We start from the raw sequence: 19,319 nt of genomic DNA on the forward strand, positions 1-19,319 counted from the left end.
ATGATGCTAAAAATTCTGCTTTAATCATAGGAATAAATTACAATTTAAAATATATATTCAAATAGAAAGCAGTTATTTTAAATAGTAAAAATATTTCACAATATTACTATTTTTGCTGTATTTTGGATCAAATAAGTGCGGGGTTGGTGAGCAAAACAGACTTAAAAAATAAAGAATAATATAAAATATAACAAATAAAAATTGTATATTGTTATATATATATATATATATATATATATATATGATATTCTTTTTATTTATTTATGCTACATATGCATTATATATGCATTTATAATAATGCATACCTTCAAAGTCTAAATTAAAGAGGCATTTTATTTTTGTTATTCCTACACTTGTCCAGCAGATGTCGGCAATGCACAAAATCTACAAAGGCCCCTAATGTCTACATCACTTCAGTTAAAATGATAAAAAATATACCAAAAATTGCTTCACAGGTGGAAGCTCTACAAACATTTTCAAGAGAGACAGCTGGAAGTGAAAATAGCAGGCTACTACTGTGCTTTATTAAAGCAAATCGGTCAAGATTTTTTTAGGTATTCATGGTCAGATGCTCAGCAGAGATGCCTTAAATGCAACTTTATAAACAGACAAATGTCATGCTGACATTTCAGAGTGCTATTTGTTGGCTAAATGTCAGTTCTTTAACTGAAATGTGGTGAGTCAACGGTCCAAAGAGTCAGTAAATGGCATTACAGTAAAGCCTGCAGGAACTTCCTGCTAAATGAAGCTTTGAGCAGAACTTTCTGTTCCAATAAAGAGGACTGTTTATCTATATATAGTGAGCAGAATATCATTCTGACTAGAGGATGGACTGTTTGGACTTAGAGCAACCAGAGATACAGTTCAAAAAATGTATATAATTTGCTTTATTATGTATTCTAAACTACACTCTTAAAAAAAAGGGTTCTTCAATGGCATTGTGAAGCACCTTTATTTTTAAGAGTATATAATAATAAAAATGAACACAAACAATTTTGACTCATGTCACAACACGGCAAGTATCAGTGAAATAAATGTGACATTTTGAAGCAGAGAAGTAGAATTTTATTCACTACTTAAAAAAATGACAACATAGTCAAAACATGTGATACTGTGATGTTTCATGACTCTCTGATAGATTTGCATTGTAAAATAGATGTCCGTTTGTGATAATGCTATGTTTGCATGAGCAAACTTACAGTAAATCCATCTTTGAAGAACAATTTAAAAAGATTTAGTTTATTTGTTACTTCATCACAACAGATTTAGAGAAATATAGCATTTCATCACTTGCTCATTAATGGATCCTTTGTAGTGAATGGGTGCCGTCAGAATAAAGTCCAATAATATCAGAATAATCTAAATGTAATCAAGGAAGTGTTCTGAACTTCTGTATTTTAGCTGCAATGGTTTGATATAAAAAATGCATTGAACACCACAGAATGTTCAAAAATAACCATCCCCCACATCAAAGTAATCCACACACTCAATTAACATCTTATGAAGCAAAAAGATGTGTGCTTGTACACAAATCCATCAAGACATTTTTAATATCAAACAATTGTGGCTGAAATACAGAAGTCCAGAATCCATAATAAAACTTCCACTGTTGATTACATTTAGATTATTTGTGATATTTTTGGACTTTATTCTGACGGCACCCATTCACTACAAAGGATCCATTAGTGAGCAAGTGATGAAATGCTGCATTTTTCCAAAAATCTACATCTCGGGGGGCATTAGGGTGAGTATTTTTTCAGTCAGTTATCAGGGAGTTCATATATTGATGAAAAGATAAATCATAAAAACACTTGAAATACTAAAAAATATGAAATATTTAGTTCATTTGCATTCCATGTGACCATCATCTATTGGAAAGCCATGAACATTTTTTTAAATGATTTAAATGTTAACTTTGGGGACTCAAAAGGGTTTTGGCATATAATACGATGTTATAAACTGAGCATAAAATGTCAGAGAAATGCACAGGTGAGTAAAGTAGGAGGCATTTCGGTAAAATCATGCAAAGTAAAATGCAAATACATTTGTGCTATTTTGAGTACTTTTCGTGACCGGCAACTGTTCGTACTTTTGTTTATAGAGTGTAAATGAATGAGCCTGCTGTTGACAACGTCTGTTTCCTTGAGGTTTGTTTCCCCAAACAACTGGATTTTACTGATATTCAAAGTAGCATCTGGGGGATGGTTATTCTTTAAAATTATGTGGTGTTCAATGCATTTTTTTATTTGACCATGCATTTTATAGTTTTTTTTTTCTTTCAAACAACAACAAACAATGTTTGAAATAAGTTTTCTAGACATTAAATTGCACCTATGAAATTTGAATGAAGCTGGTATTTTTTCCATGGCCTTGTAGTATCATGAGAATAAAATATTAGTTATATGTACCCTTTTATTTCCTCAATATAGCCCAAGAATTGAAGCAAATAAGGTTATAAAACAAAACCTGTAATAAAGTTTGACTAGTTCGATAAGGTTTACAACATGAACATGTTGCTTTTAAGCAAAATAAATGCAAATGAAGAAGGTTGCTTTGGAGACACAAGATAAGCAGTCAATTGTTGGGCTTCACGGCACAGAAAAGTGTCTTTGCTTAATACAAATTTACATCCTAACAAACCAGATGACGCAAATGACCAAAACATCTATGATGGTGCTTGAGAAAAAGAAGTCAGAATTGTGCGATAACCTCACAATAGCTTTTTATTTTATTTTATTGGAAACAGGTTTCCATAGAAAACAGTTGTGCTGCTTCATATTTTTATGGAAAGAGTCATAGACTACCATTCAAAAGTTTAGTGTTTCCTGCTAAATAAAAGTTTTCTCTCTCTTTTTTAATTTAATTAAAGATGTTCATAATGTTAATATAGATTTCCATTTCAAATAAATCCAATGCATTAAACTTTCTATTCATCGAAGAAGCTTAAAAAAGGTTTTATGGTTTTAACATTTTCAACACTAATAATAAGAACCATTATTCATTTTTGGCCACAAATAGTAATTATTAATAATTAAGCAGCAAATTAGCATATTAGATGATTTCTGAAGATTCATGTGACACCAAAGACTGGAGTAATGATGCTAAAATTCAGCTTTGCGTCACAAGAATAAATTAAATTTTCAATTTTTTTTTTGCTCCAGACGGTGTATCTAAAATCAGTTATTAGTATTAATATTTCACAATATTTCACAATTACTGTTTGCACTGTTTGTTTGATCAAATAAATGAATATAAATAAATATATATATATATATATATATATATATATATATATATATTTATATATATATATATGATGTTACTTCAGTACTTTTACTTCTATAACACATTTACGAAGTTTTAAAATAAAATAAAATATCAGTATTTCAGATTTTAATGTTTATCTCAATGTGTTACTTGGTGTTTCTTTTACAATCGTGTGAAATCTACTAGCAGTTTCTGGTGAAAATTGTTATAAAGTAAATCTTACACCTATTTACTGGATATATGAGAAGAATGTATGAAAATTATAATTATAAAACTATAATATTTTTAAGTGGAACTGTGGCTATTGTATAGTGGGTTATATTCTGAGTCATGTGACCCGAATAATGCAAATCAGGAGAGTTATTGAAAATATTCTTTGAGCAGGTTATCATTCCATCCTCTCACATGGTCTGTACGGCCGCTTGAAGCTTCTTATGAAAGTGATCACTACAATAAAATTGTGCCCTGAATCCACGAAAGGAGGTACGTTGACATGTTTAATGGATTCTAGTTTGTGTTCCTCATATAGGCTCCATTTATCAGGGCGTGACTGTTTTTTTTAGCAATGACATTTGTTTGGGCTATTGTTTAGTAGCGGTCAAAAATGGTCTCTTATGCTGTTCGTAAGCATTTATTTGATCAAAAATACAGTGCAAACAGTAATATTGTGAAATATTATTACTAATAACTGAATGTATTTTAAAATATAATGTATTCCTGTTATGCAAAACTGAATTTTTAGCATCATGTCACATGATCCTTCAGAAATCATTTAATATGCTGATTTTCTGCTTAATTATTATTATTGGTGGCCAAAAATGAATAATGGTTCTTATTATTATCAGTGCTGAAAATGTTGAAACCATGAAAATTTTTTAAGCTTCTTTAATGAATTGAATGTTTAATTCATTTGGATCTATTTAAAAAAAAAAAAAAAATCTATTGTAAAATTATGAATATCTTTAATGTAATTAAACCAGTCAGAAAGAAATTGAAATGGAAATTAAAACTTCTATTTAGCTGCAAACAATTTTTTTCCTTACCCTAAACTTTTGAATGGTAGTGTATGACTCTTTCCATAAAAACATGAAGCAGCACAACTGTTTTCTATGGAAGCCAGTTTCCGCCACCGAAAAAAAAAAGTCTTTGTGGCTTGTTATCTTACAATTCCGTCTTTTTTTCTCAGAATTGTGAGATATAAACTCACGATTGTGAGATCTGAAGTCAGAAGTCAGAAATAAACTTGTAATTCTGAGAAATGAAGTCAAAATTGTGTGCTATAAACTTGCAATTGCAAGTTATCAAGTCAGAATTGTGAGATATAAACTCAATTCTGTAAACATACCAGTATTTTTTTCTCCTCAGAACTCTTATTTGATCAAAAATACAGCGCAGACAGTAATATTGTGATATGTTATTACTTATTACTAATAACTGAATGTATTTTAAAATATAATGTATTCCTGTTATGCAAAGCTGAATTTTTAGCATCACGTCACATGATCCTTCAGAAATCATCTAATATGCTGATCTGCTGCTTAGTCAATAATAAAAAAAAGAAAGTTTAATGGATTGGATTTATTTGAAATGGAAATCTATTGTAAAATTACGAATATCTTTAATGTGATAAAAAAAAGAGAGAGAAATTGAAAGGAAATTAAAACTTTTATTTAGCAGGAACCGAAGAGTGTATGACTCTTTCCATTAAAATAAGAAGCAGCACAACTGTTTTCTATGAAAAAAAAATCTAAGAATTGAGATTCTCACAATTGTGAGTTTATATCTCGCAATTCTGACTTTATTTCCTGCAACTAAGTCTATATCCGCAATTATGACTTTATATTTAGAAATTTTGACTTTATAACACAATTGTGAGTTTATATCTCACAGTTCTGAGGAAAAAAACATCAGAATGGCGTGTTTATGGTGCAATTCTAAGAAAAAACGTCAGATTTGTGAGATAAAAAGTCACAATTATTATTATTATATATATTTTTTTATATACATTGGTGAAAACTGGCTTTTATAGTTATGGTCAGCATTGATAATAATCAGAAATGTTTCTTGAGCATCAAATCAGCATATTAGAATGGTTCCTGAAGGATCATGTGACACTGAAGACGCTGGAGTAATGATGCTGAAAATTTCACTTTACATCACAAAAATAAATTACATTTTAAAATATTTTCAAATGAAAAATTATTTAACAATATCACTGTTTTTACTGTATTTCTGACCAAATAAATGCGACCTTGTTGACCAGAAAGAAAAAACAAACAATTATTCTGCATTATGTTTTCTTTAAATACTTATATTCCTCCCTGTTAGCATGCACTAACTTGAAAAAGAAAGTTAGAATTGTTGTTGAAATTATGAATTTCTCGTGTTTAATAACTCTTTACAATGAATAACTTTCTTCATTGACTAAGCGTATACATGTAGATGTGTTTTATTATTGATGTCACTGATGGTACATATTCATGACTACGCTCTGTTCCATCCACAGAAATGTATGGCGCAAAAATGACATCTAAAGGCGTCATTCTCCTTTTTCTGGGATTGTTTTTCAAGGTGGGATAATATTTGATCATTATAAAAAATCTTCAGGTATATACATGATTTATTATTTATATTTTGCACTAACTAACACTTTTGTTTGATAGGTTGCTGTGGCAGGAGGAAGTATATATAGATTTTTTTCTTTATCATTATCAGTAATAATCTATGAAATCAATAACATGTATTTTTTTCATTAATCATCAACATGTTAGACTGAATACTGTGACAATTCTACATTTCAGAGAATCACACACAGGTGTACTGGTTAGAGCTTGAAATTGAGTCATCACTGTATGACAATGTTTCTAAACATCTGACACCCATAGACTTGACAAATGCAATTGTAACAGACATCAAGAACACAACAGGTAAACAAACGCTGAAAAAAATATAATAATAATAAAATGGCCAGTTCCTGGAGGAAGATGATACTAAGGAACTTTCTTAATGTTTCTAAATCAATTTACTTGTTAAGGTATTATTATTTATCCAATTTATGATGGGGACAGAGAAAAATGTACTGCATATTGTGCTTGTTTGCAGATTGCACATTCAATGAGATGGGTAAGAATTGTTCATGCATGTTGGGATACACATGGAGTGAGGATATGTGCAAAACATATGACTGCTGCAATAACAACTGCATACAAAAAGATGATGGCACTGCTGTGTGTCTGCCTGAATCAAGAGGTATAGAGTATTGTTTAATATTGGCACAGAATTTCTTGAAAGAAAGAAAGAACTCATTGAACGCTGCTTATTTTTTTCCAGTTAGCATCAATGGATTTACTACATTTAATGATGATTGTTCACTATTATGTGATCCAAGCAAAAAAGATTCTACTCTCTACAAGAAGAAGAATGAGGAATTTACTAATCTGGTATGTTCTGCTGTAAATCAACACAATGGTGCATTTTTTTTAAAAAAAGTTCCTAAATTTATTTTATTAACATACACTCTTAAAAATAAAGGTGCTTCAAGATGCCATAGAAGAACCTTTTTGTCTAAATGGTTCCATAAAGAACCTTTCACATCTGAAGAACCTTTCTGTTTTACAAGAGGTTCCTTGTGGTAAAAAAAAGTTCTTCAGATTATAAAAAGGTAAGAAAGAGATGGTTCTTTAAAGATCCCTGGACTGAATGGTTCTTTGTGGAATCAAAAATGGTTCTTCTCTATGGCATCACCGTGAAGAACTCTTTAAAGCACCTTTATTTTTAAGAGTGTACAAGGTGAAAAAATGATTACTGTACATTTACATAACTCATCACATTGTATTAAGGCTTATTGTTTTACATTCTTTTTCATTATATATATTTTTTCATTGTGGTGTTTTATGTTTACATTGTTTGATTAGTTCATCATTGTGTTTAGTCCCTCTACTAGCCATTGTTTATTGAAAGGACAGTTTCGAATTAAAGGGGTCCTATTATGCTTTTTCACTTTTTGAATTTTAGCCAGTGTGTGGTGTGTATGTTTGGGCATAAAAAACGTCAAAGTCTACTCCAAAGGGAGATATTTAGTTTTCAAAAAATCTTTTCTAGAACTACAACGAACGGCTCCTTTGGACAACAGCGTTTGATTTCCAGGTGCTAAGATGTCACAATGTAAATCCCGTCGGAAATTAGAATCTTTGGCATAGGGGAGGGACGAGGTGTGGGATTCACCTGACAGCCGCTTCTGGTATGTTTCAGCGAGCCGTAGGGTGGCTTGTATAAACGCGAGCATTGACTAAAGTGTCCACGAACTGCTCTGGTAGCCGTGCTAGAGCTGCGGCGTTGACGTGCGTTATAGAGGGTCAAAACACATGCGGAGCCGGGGCTGATGTAAACACAAGCGTTGACTAGAGTGGTGTGGTGACTAGTGTGGTGTGTGGTAAGATATTTATACAGTGTAGATAGCTTCACTAGCCTTATGCTGGAGCTGGTTTCTGGCATGTAAAAAAATTTAATGAATTAGCATAATAACAATAATAATATGTATCGACGATCTCGCAGACCGACGATAGGACCAAAACTATTGTAGCATATTATTTACTCACTCACACTCTTAAAAATAAAGGTGCTTTAAAGAGTTCTTCAGGGTGATGCCATAAAAGAACCATTTTTGACTCCACAAAGAACCATTCAGTCAAAGGTTCTTTAAAGAACCATCTCTTTCTTACCTTTTTATAATCTAACCTTTTTATAATAACCTTTTTTCGCACAAAGAACCTTTTTGTGAAACAGAAAGGTTCTTCAGATGTTAAAGGTTCTATATGGAACCATTTAGACACAAAAGGATTTTCTATGGCATCATAAAGCACCTTTATTTTTAAGAGTGTAGGTGTATATGACTTCCTTCTTTCAGACAAATGCAATCGGAGTTATATTAAAAAATAATCCTGGTACCCCCAAGCTTTAGAACGGCATAGACTGAATGGCATAGACAAGTGTTTCTCTCCATCAGTACAAGTTGATCAATAATAAAAAGTGCTTCACATGGCTCCGGGGGGCTCAGTAAAAGAATCCTTTAGTGATCCGATGTCTTTTTGTAAGAAAAATATTCATATTTAACAGGTAAGAATCTAGCTTGCGCAGTTGTACACAGGATTCGCTGCTTTGGGAAAGTGCGTGGCAGGACTGAAACCGCAATGGCAACGCAGCGGGACTGCTAACCAATCACAACACATTTCGTTTTTTCGGAAGGCGGACCGTCAGCAAACCCTGAACTAATTGAGCCATTTGTGGAAGCCTGGAAAAAAAGCTATTATAATAATGTAAATTATATGAAAAATAAAGAGTTCTAGTACACCCCCAAAACAAAAAAAGACTTTGTAAAAGAGCATAATAGGAACCTCCTGTAGGCAAAAAGGAAGTGCAGTATTTCAACTGTAAAATATCCAGGCACCATATTGTCCTCCTGCAATGCTTAAAAACTATCAGCTTTATTAATTCCAGTAATACTTGCACTGTTTGTAAATATACCTCACTGGCATGTTTTAATTTTTTTTAGCTTGCAGGAAATTACAGCAAATTGAAATATTTTGATTCTCTGATTATCAACAGTTACAGGTAATTATGACAACAAGCTACTGTAGTTCTTTCTACACACATAAATCATGAATAAATGACAGAAAATGTTGTAAAATTTCCTATTTGATTTAAAGGACTGGCAGTATAATTGTAGATTATACGGTACAAATAATGGGTCCAGTTGAGCTTACACAGTTGAAGGATGTAGCCGTAAGCCTGGGTAATTCTAAACTGGTAACAACAGGTAACTTATTTACTTATTGTGAACTATTTCTTTAGCTTTTTTATTATTTAAAATACTCCACACTTATAGTGTACAAATCCGATTCCAAAAAAATGGGACACTGTGCAAATTGTGAATAAAAACATAAAGCAATGATGCGGAAGTTTCAAATTTCAATATTTTATTCAGAATACTACACAGATGACATATCAAATGTTTAAACTGAGAAAATGTATCATTTTAAGGGAAAAATAAGTTGATTTTAAATTTCATGGCATCAACACACTTCAAAAAAGTTGGGACAAGGCCATGTTTACCACTGTGTGGAATCCCCTCGTCTGGGGACTGAGGAGACAAGCTGCTCAAGTTTAGGAATAGGAATGTTGTCCCATTCTTGTTTAATACAGGCTTCTAGTTGCTCAACTGTCTTAGGTCTTCTTTGTCGCAACTTCCTATATTTGATGTGCCAAATGTTTTCTATGGGTGAAAAATCTGGACTGCAGGCTGGCCATATCAGTACCCGGATCCTTCTTCTACGCAGCCATGATGTTGTAATTGATGCAGTATGTGGTCTGGCATTGTCATGTTGGAAAATGCAAGGTCTTCCCTGAAGGAGACGACATCTGGATGGGAACATAGGTTGTTCTAGAACTTGAATATACCTTTCAGCATTGATGGTGCCTTTCCAGATGTGTAGGCCGCCCATGCCACACGCACTCATGCAACCCCATACCATCAGAGATGCAGGCTTCTGAACCGAGTGCTAATAACAACTTGGGTTGTCCTTGTCCTCTTTAGTCCGGATGACATGGCGTCCCAGTTTTCCAAAAAGAACTTCAAATTTTGATTCGTCTGACCACAGAACAGTTTTCCACTTTGCCACAGTCCATTTTAAATGAGCTTTGGCCCAGAGAAAACGCCTGCGCTTCTGGATCATGTTTAGATATGGCTTCTTTTTTGACCTATAGTTTTAGTGTCATGATCGGGGCTGTGGGTTTTCCCTCAGCCACCTGAGGTCGCTGTTCTGGCACTGCACTCCCTTGATTGTTCACCTGTCTTTGTCATTAGCACTGATCACCCACATCTGTTCACCATCAGGACTATGGCTGTGTCCAAATTCAGGGTCTACATCCTTCGGAGGACTCATTTGAAGGATGTTACGTCACAGCGCAGCGACGAAGGCTGTCCAAATTCATAGGATCCTTCAAATGCGGCCGACAAATACGTCCTCCTTTTCCCCGAATTTGAAGGATGGGTCTGGTGGATCCTTTCCCGTCCTACTTATCCCACAATTCCTTTCGGCAGAGCGCTTCCAGTATTTTCATATAATGGCGGACGAAGCAAGCGGTAGTAATGATGGAAGTTTAAAAAAAACTGCCGTTTCAAAAAATATGTTTTTACAGCGGTTGTCTAGTTTGGCCTTTGGTTTTAGCGTTAAGCTTTTTTTTTTTACATTTGTATGTATATATGATAAAAAACAGCACTTTCATAAACTAGCTTCTTTCTTACTGCCTGTGTGAATATCCCCTTACACACAGCTAATTTCTTGTTGGTGATTGAAGGTGTTTTTAACGCTTTTAGGGATGAAAGAGTAGTTATTTTGTTTTGTGCAGTACAGATAACCTTACTTCTTGCTTAGCGCTGTCACGGTTGCTAGGCGACAGGATATGAGCAACGGGGAAGGGAGGGAACTGAAAGAAGTGTAGGCTGTCCAAATTCACTGCCACCTACTTCCAGGTTTTGCGGTCTTCGGAGGACCCCTCCTCCTTCAACCTGGTAGGAAGGATCCTAAGGAGGATGCAGACCCTGAATTTGGACACAGCCTATAAGTATCCTCACTGCTCATTCCGCATTCATGTCTGCATTGTCTTTAGTCTGGTTTGTTTTGTGTTCTGGATTTCCCTGGCTTTTGATTGTGTTCTTGATCTTGATGATTTTTGTGCTTTCAGTTAATGTTTAGTTGTGCCGTGTTGGCCTTTTGTTTGTTTGTTTATTTTGTTATTAAAAGAAATACTTACCTGCATCTGGACCCAGACCTCCCTTACTCACCCGTGACATTTAGCTGGCAACGGCGAATGGCACGGTGGATTGTGTTCACTGACAATGTTTTCTGGAAGTATTCCTGAGCCCATGTTGTGATTTCCATTACAGTAGCATTCCTGTATGTGATGCGGTGTCGTCTAAGGGCCTGAAGATCACGGGCATCCAGTATGGTCTTCCGGCCTTGACCCTGACGCACAGAGATTGTTCCAGATTCTCTGAATCTTTGGATGAAATTATGCACTGTAGATGATGATAACTTCAAACTCTTTGCTATTTTTCTCTGAGAAACTCCTTTCTGATATTGCTCCACTATTTTTCACCGCAGCATTGGGGGAATTGGTGATCCTCTGCCATCTTGATTTCTGAGAGACACTGCCACTCTGAGAGGCTCTTTTTTCACCCAATCATGTTGCCAATTGACCTAATAAGTTGCAAATTGGTCCTCCAGCTGTTCCTTATATATACATTTAACTTTTCCGACCTCTTAATGCTACCTGTCCCAACTTTTTTGGAATGTGTAGCTCTCATGAAATCCAAAATGAGCCAATATTTGGCCTGACATTTCAAAATGTCTCACTTTCAACATTTGATATGTTACCTATATTCTATTCTGAATAAAATATTGACATTTGAAACTTCCACATCATTGCATTATGATTTTATTCACAATTTGTACAGTGTCCCAATTTTTTGGAATCGGGTTTGTATAATGCAATCACATCTTGTTATTTCCTCCAAAGGCCTCATTAATATTGAAGGACCTCAGGGGCCAGTTGATATCGGCTCCTCGACAACTATAACTTGTAGTCGACAACAAAATCTGGGGGATGAGGTAAAGTGGTTCTTAATAGACATGCAGAATAAAACAACAGAGATCACAACAGGAAAAGAGGCCACCTTGAATACCACCTCTTCGACAGACATTCTTGAACTGTATAACATTTCAGGAAGCTGGAAAGGTATGTTTCTGCACACATATGCAATTAAGATAATCGCATGCCTTTAAAAGTATTTTTTTACTCTTGTTGGCAAATTTCAGCTTAAAAGAGGAAACAGGAAGACAGGGCATATCAAGCAGTCCCGCCCCCTTTTTAAAATAGCCAATAGCATTTTGTTTATATCACAGCTTGCCGTTAAACTCGTTAAAGCCGCATTTGACAGCCACAATCTCATCTATATCGCTATAAAATCTATCATTCTCTGAAGATGGGTCCGATACGTTTAATGGTCTGCCGACTCAAGCGTTCCATGACCGTTTGTGCAAGTAGTAGCTGTTGACTTCATTCAACAGGATGCAGTCAATTTTTGATTTAATGGGGACTTTACAGGTGATCATTCTTCAGTGTTAAAATCTTTTTCTTTTTTTATCTATAGGAACAATTAAATGTATGTACAAAGATGGGTTCATAGAACACACAGCGAGTACAGAGCTGGACATAGCACTTCTGCCAGAAATACAAGCTATGAGCACACCCCAATTTCCTGATTGTAGAGATAAAAATCTAAACAGAGAGACTGAAATTGAGTGTAAAATTTCAGACGACAAAGAAACGTACAATGTTACATGGGAAATTGATTCTACATCAGAAAACCTAAACTCAGGTAAGCATAACTCATTACCATTTTTGCTCTCTCAATGCAAAAATAACCTGTGTAAACAATGTGATGGCAATATCTACATGGTTTTTACACACTTGATGACATCCAATTTTCTTATTACTGAATTCTAGTACTAGAACAACGTGGGACATTTTTAATTTACAAAGTAAAGGTACCCATTATTTGTGTAAGGGGACAAGAGACAGTGAATGTCATTTGTACATTCACGAATGACAGAGCCGATAAAAACAAAAAAAGAACTCAGAAAGTGGAGATTCCCATAATTTATAGTAAGTTTTGTTGTTTTTCATTAAACCCTTTTATGATTTCTATATCGTTTAATGTTGCAGACAGCATTAGACAGGTGAAAAGTGTGATTTTATTTTTCAATGTTGCAATGTATTATAAAAATACATTTTATAATATATTTCACTGAATTGCATAACATTGCTTAAGTGCACTAATTTTAATTTTACTCAGCATCATGTCAAAACTTAATAAGGAAGCTCATTTTTGCTTAAAGGAAAAAAAAATACTTTTTCGTTATAATAATGACTTTTAATCAAAGTAATAAAATGGGCACTCTTTTGGACAAAAAAGTGGCTCAAATAACTCACTGCCAATCTTCCTCTCCATCCAAGCTATGAATTGGAATGCTAAAGTATGACTACAGAAATAACATTTGAGAGCTGCAGTGGAAGACTATTTATTGTATGACTTAGAATTACTTTTGTGGGGCTTTTTTGTTATTTTAAAACTCAACAGTTTGCAAAAAAAAAAAAGAAAAAAAAGTGGCTAGGATATTCTTCCAAAACGTCTTGATGATAGTGATTAAATGGAGAAACAAATTGTATTTTTTAGTGAATTCATATTGTTGGATATGGGTGAAACAGATGTGTATTACTAAAAACAAATGCCTTTTTTCAAATTGTATTTATGAAAACAAAATGATGAGAATAACAAATCCGTAGTGTTTCATTCCCTAACACAGTGAATTCAGAATTCTGTAAAGGAGACGATGTCTGGTCCATCGCAAAAAGCAATTATGAGGCCCGTATGCCTTGTCAGAACACTCCTTTGGGTTCGTTAAGGAGAAACTGCACTGGAAAAGATTGGGGCCCGATAATTTCTTATTGTGTGAATGCTGAGCTACAAGACATTGAACAGAAAGTAGAGGTATCATTATTTGGTATTCTTTAACATATTTCTCACTGCTGACCATATTTACCCTTGGTACTAATTGCTTTTTTCTTTCATAATAACAGAAATTAAATAAAGGCATTGGCCTTATTAATAATGATGCTGGTGAACTTTTCAAGGAAATACAGCAGTCGACTACTGCGAAGACATACATCTCATTTGCAAATATTAATGCATCTGTACTTATTTTCAAAGCCATGAACGATGTATCTAAGCAGCAGTCAAATCAATGGAATGATACTATCATGCCCGTATGTATGTTTTCTCTTTGTAAATGAGTTTTGAGAACTAGTAACATTTAATTCTTCTTTAAAATCTTCAGTAAATTTTTTCATATCTATCGCAATAGTTTGATAAAGTAGCACAATGCATGTGAACAGAAATGTGAACAAAAAAGTATTCTACAGTTTTCTTCAGTCGCTTTGGCTCATTTTTCAAGAAGTCCTAACATTCCCCAAGCTGGAATTGCAATTGTCACTACTGTTTTACTGTTTTCTTTTAGATTTCACTGGGAAAAGTCAAAAGTGTGTAGTACACAGAAAAATAATATAAACATTTGAATCTGTACAATAGATTTATTTTTGTAGCATGTAAACGGAAAATAGATATTTTAATAATTGAATGGATCATTTTTTTAAGTTGTGTAAAGTATGACAATCAGTATATAGTTGTACTTTCAAATGTGCCAACACACCTGCAATTTGCATAAATGAATAAGAAATTCAGACCTTGTGTGAACAAGAAACTAAATTCAATTGCTGTTTTGAGAAAGAAAATTCTTATTTGAGAATTAAGCCAAAGCGATTGTAATATTAAGTAAAAATCAAAACAACAAGACACTATCATACTAAATATTTCTGTTTTTAAAAATTCTATTTAACACAAAAAAATAGCTTCTGTTTGTTTAGATGTTGTTTACGCCACAAATTATGACTCCAATAGCAATTAATATCTCAAAACATGTCAGAAATGAACTCTAATTAATTACAAATAATCAAATGCCTGCTCCAAGGCTAATCGATTGTTTTTACATTTCAGCACTTTGTCAGCGCTATAAGCAACGCATTGAATGACACAAAATCCTGGAAAAACCCTGAAACTAAAAACACATATTTATCTGTAACATATCTACAGACTATTGAGGAAATGATAAGCAACTCAAATCTGACCTCGAATAATTTACACGATTTCGAAAATGTTAAACTGGCGCTCTGTAATAACTCCAATGGGGCACACTGCAGCGCCTTTAATGCCAGCATCACACCAGACAACAGGGTTGTTTTCGCTGGATTCCGGAACCTTCATGAAATTTTACCACAGAATAATGAAACTAATGGGTTAGAGACCACCATATTGTCAGTCACCACTGTAAATAATGCCACTGAAAATAATTCAATCACTGTTCAGATGAATTTTGATTATGCTGAAAAAAGACTTCGGAATCATGAAATGTATTGTGTTTTCTGGGATGTAACTCAGAATATGTGGTCTTCAAAAGGGTGTGAATGGGGTGGTGCGCAAAATCAAAAGTTGTGCAAGTGTAAACACAATTCTGCATTCACCATACTGATGTCCAAAACTGCAGAGACCCTACTGTACGCAAAGGAACTGACCTACGCTGGCTTAGGAATATCCATCGTCTCACTTGTTCTGTGTTTAATCATTGAGTTTTTGGTATGGGATGCCGTTGTAAAGCCAGGCATCTCCAATTTTCGGCATGCAGCCTTAGTCAACATCTGTTTATGCTTGCTGTTTGCACACTGTGCATTTTTAGCATCGGCCGATCCAAAGGCATTCGCAGAACGAAACAGTCAATGGTGCTCCACCCTCGCATTAATCAAACACTTTTTTTTCCTCGCCGTGTTCTTTTGGATGCTGTGCTTGAGTGTCGTGCTCCTTCACCAAATGATATTTGTCTTTGACCAGCTGAGAAAAAAGGTTTTTTTGGTATTGTCTATCACTGTTGGTTACGTATGCCCGTTCATATGTGTGATGACAACCTTCATTACTTTCGAGAATGGTAAAGAGGGTGAATACTATGACAAAGAAACTTGCTGGCTTGTATATCATGGTCTGCTGAAGGGCTCCATCTTTTCCTTTGTGATTCCTGCCTTAACCATTGTGATGGTAAACCTTTTCACGCTGGTTGTGGTGATTATGAAGATAGTCACTCCAACTGTGTCCGAGTCAAAGGCGAGGGACAACAAGGACGTTGCCAGGAGTATGATAAAGACAATAGTCTTCTTAAGCCCTATCCTCGGGATAACTTGGCTCCTTGGGATTTTGGTGCTGCACCTTGACCTTACACAAAAACCTTTTGCCCAAATTGTGGGCTACTCATTTACATTGCTCAATTCACTGCAGGTAAGGGTCAAGCATCAAACACTTTGTTTATGTGCACATTCATGCATGTACGTTAAAATATTTCGCTGTATTTCATTGCAGGGCTTTTTGATACTGCTGACAAACTGCTTAGGAGAGAAAAAGGTAAAATTACTCACCCCCATCAGATAATTTACTCAACCTCTTGTCATCCAAGATGTTCATGTCTTTCTTTCTTCAGTCAAAAAGAAATGATGTTTTCTCCACATAGTGGACTTCAATGCTGCCCACAAGTTGAACTTCTAAAATGCAGCTTCAAAAAGCTCTTAACGATCCCAGCCGAGGACTAAGGGTCTATAAGGGTTACCTAGTGAAACGATTGGACATTTTCTTAAACAAATGATTATTTATACACTTTTAACCAGAAATTCTTGTCTTGTCTAGCTCTGCAATGTAGTGTGTACTCTGTGCTCCCATCTCATTTTCTCCTCCAACTTTAAAATCGCCCTACATTGCTTAATTGTTAAGGGCGTTTAATCTTCTTTACACATTGACTTTATAAACACTTGGTTGGTACTTCTGCAGCGATGTAGGATGATTTTGCAGTTGGAGGAGAAAATGAGATGGGAGTTTTTCAACATACCCTAACTGTATTGAACTGGAGTGCATAGAGTATGCATGTGCATCACAGAGCTAGACAAGATAAGCATTTGTGGTTTAAAAGTGTATAAAATTGATTTATTTAAGAAAATGACAGATCGTTTCACTAGGTAACACCATTATTCCTTGGCTGGGATCGTTTAGAGCCCTTTGAAGCTGCTTTTAAACTGCATTTTGGAAGTTCAAACTCACGGGCACCATTGAAGTCCACTATATGGAGAAAATTCCTGAAATGTTTTCCTCAAAAACCATAATTTCTTTTACGAATGAAGAAAGAAAGACACAGACATCTTGGATGACAAGGGGGTGAGTAAATGACAGTATCTGTACATTCTTTTTTTTGGAAGTGAACTAATCCTTTAATATGACTGATCATAATTGTGTTAGGAAGTTAGACTGAAAATATAACATTTTAGCCACTTTCATTAGCATCAGTCATGCTCGATATAACAATATTTGTTCCTCTTTTTTTCCAAAGGTTCGTGATGCACTTCAGAAGCGTTTCAGATTCAAGGTTAGTATGTGCGAGAGAAATGTATGCTTTTACTAATGCGAAATGTATTACAAACACAAAAATGTGAAATAACACAGCTCCCACATTTTCTTACATTAGCAATCAGTGCAGTCTAAAAATGAAAGCTCATTAAAAGCAACATCTTCAAGTATGATGAAATAAAGATTGGAGTGATTTAAGGTAAGTTAGGTAAGCACTTGAGAATATTTTATTTCATGTCTACATATCTTGTTCTAATGTTGTTTTTGTCCCAAATCAGCATGTGCATGTTTTAGTCGGTGCCTTCTAAAAATACTGAAAGAGAAGACATGAAACTCGTGGGAAAACTTCAGGGATTCAATTCTGTCACATTCAACAGATATGTTATGTTATGTTAATGGTTTTCTAGAACACTATAATTTGTGATATTGTAGCTCAGAGGATATAAATATATTTTGATGTAATCATGTTAGTCATATTATGAATGTATTTAGGGTGAATGAGTTTAATTTTTTTTTTATGAAAATGGTTTATTCAGTTTTATGTATATTCATGTAAATATAATTATGCTTGTATGTCTATATATAGCCTACTCGGTATGACTCAAAACTGGTAAAAGTCATATGTGAACATGAATTTTGGCATATAATTTAGTGAATGAGTTTATTTGGGGTTCAGTTCTCTCTATAGCCTACTGTATTACTCAAAACTGGTGACAGTCGTACATGAATATTAATTTTAGCATGTAATTTTACTATTCTCCAACAATAATTTTTTTCAATTTAACATTTCATTTAGATCTACAGCAAAGATTGTAGGTATTGCCTATAAGCATCCATTAGTATCCATTAGTTTGTATTTTGCTCTCTTGGCATAATAAAACCTACTTTTTAATGACTTGTTTTTTGGCTTCTTTTCTCTCCTGTTCCCATTCTTCATCAGTGTCATCTAAGGGCAGCCCATTTAACTTTGCCTTTTGCCTGTAGTTTCTGCTCTCAGCCTCGGCCCTGAAAGTACAGAGAACTCCATGTTATTGAATATCTGGCCACTTATTTGACTAAACAGCAGAAAATGCCAGGAAAGATGTACAGATTAAAGTCAAACCAATAAAAACTGATTATTTCACAAAAAGAACTCAAACTAAACAGTAGATTCATCATACTTTTCAAGGAAACGAACACAATCTTCATGTCCATAGATTTCAGCAATCCTGACAGGTTTATCGCCAGAGGAATCCTCCTTGTCTACAGGTGCATGGAGGGAATGAAGGAGTCGCAGTACTGCTAGTTTTCCAGACTCCGCTGCAAAATGTGCAGGCGTCCATCCATTGTCCGTCCTCAAACAAGCCCTGGCTCCATTTTCAATCAGTATCCGAACCACCTCTGTTTGGCCTTAAACAAGATCAGACATCAACATGAAGTTACAAGACTTTCATACCACTAGTCTGTTGAATTTTTATTTATAATAGACTATTAAGTCTATATATTTTGATTAAAACAACACTTTTGGTTCCTAGATTAGACTATAAGATACCTTTGGATGCTGCCCAGTGCAGTGGGGTCTTCTTGTTCCAGTCCAAGTCTTTCTGATTAGGATCACACGAATTTTTCCTCACAATTTCTTCCACTAGATCATAATCTCCAGCAGCTGATGCCTGATGTAACTCTGTCATATTGTTTTCATCACTAACATCAAAACTGTTTGACACTCTCAATGTAATTCGGTTTAACGTTACTCTCTTTCTTGTTGCTGTTCCGTCATTGAAGACTTGTTACCACAGCAACGCGACAGCGGGCTTTTCCCCCTAAAAAACTTTTTAAATAAACATCTAAATAATTATTATTCTATCATATGAATATTCGCTATACATTTTCAATTTAATGTCTATTTAATTTCGCAGTAAAGTAGAATAACCGAAGCAGCGTACAGACAGCGTTGTCA

General features: G+C 34.5%; 3 protein-coding genes across 3 annotated transcripts in view; 2 read left to right on the forward strand and 1 right to left on the reverse strand.

Annotated features, from left to right (window-relative positions):
• Positions 1–3,817, forward strand: part of slc5a6b (solute carrier family 5 member 6) — a 20,052-nt gene extending 16,235 nt beyond the window's left edge. Inside the window, exon 16 of the mRNA XM_073827527.1 lies at positions 3,797–3,817. Within this exon, the coding sequence (XP_073683628.1) occupies positions 3,797–3,817 (21 nt within the window). The remainder of the gene's footprint in view (positions 1–3,796) is intronic.
• A 2,590-nt stretch (positions 3,818–6,407) lies between these two features.
• On the forward strand, positions 6,408–17,561 carry adgrf3a (adhesion G protein-coupled receptor F3a). The gene is made up of 13 exons (XM_073827528.1): positions 6,408–6,516; positions 6,598–6,707; positions 8,819–8,877; positions 8,973–9,082; positions 11,845–12,063; positions 12,479–12,656; positions 12,896–12,993; positions 13,695–13,879; positions 13,969–14,154; positions 14,942–16,267; positions 16,349–16,390; positions 17,364–17,399; positions 17,499–17,561. Exons 1-13 carry the CDS (start codon positions 6,408–6,410, stop codon positions 17,559–17,561), a joined length of 2,721 nt encoding a protein of 906 aa, XP_073683629.1.
• LOC141296321 (ankyrin repeat domain-containing protein 66) lies at positions 17,384–19,114 on the reverse strand. Its single transcript, XM_073827575.1, has 3 exons — positions 18,912–19,114; positions 18,541–18,769; positions 17,384–18,385 (listed from the first exon to the last, which is right to left on the reverse strand). The coding sequence occupies exons 1-3, from the start codon at positions 19,048–19,050 to the stop codon at positions 18,262–18,264; spliced, it is 492 nt and encodes a 163-aa protein (XP_073683676.1). The 5' UTR covers positions 19,051–19,114; the 3' UTR covers positions 17,384–18,261.
• Between the last annotated feature and the right edge of the window lie 205 nt (positions 19,115–19,319).

This window comes from Garra rufa, chromosome 21 (assembly GCF_049309525.1).
Source record: "Garra rufa chromosome 21, GarRuf1.0, whole genome shotgun sequence".
NCBI lineage: Eukaryota > Metazoa > Chordata > Actinopteri > Cypriniformes > Cyprinidae > Garra > Garra rufa.

Coding starts and splice junctions, on each gene's coding strand:
- adgrf3a (XM_073827528.1), top strand. CDS start 6,408: ATGTTGGGATACACATGGAGTGAGGATATGTGCAAAACATATGACTGC. Junction 6,517..6,597: donor GTGTCTGCCTGAATCAAGAG/GTATAGAGTATT, acceptor ATTTTTTTCCAG/TTAGCATCAATGGATTTACT. Junction 16,268..16,348: donor CATTGCTCAATTCACTGCAG/GTAAGGGTCAAG, acceptor ATTTCATTGCAG/GGCTTTTTGATACTGCTGAC.
- LOC141296321 (XM_073827575.1), bottom strand. CDS start 19,050: ATGACAGAGTTACATCAGGCATCAGCTGCTGGAGATTATGATCTAGTG. Junction 18,770..18,911: donor GCACTGGGCAGCATCCAAAG/GTATCTTATAGT, acceptor ATCTTGTTTAAG/GCCAAACAGAGGTGGTTCGG. Junction 18,386..18,540: donor TGTGTTCGTTTCCTTGAAAA/GTATGATGAATC, acceptor CTGTACTTTCAG/GGCCGAGGCTGAGAGCAGAA.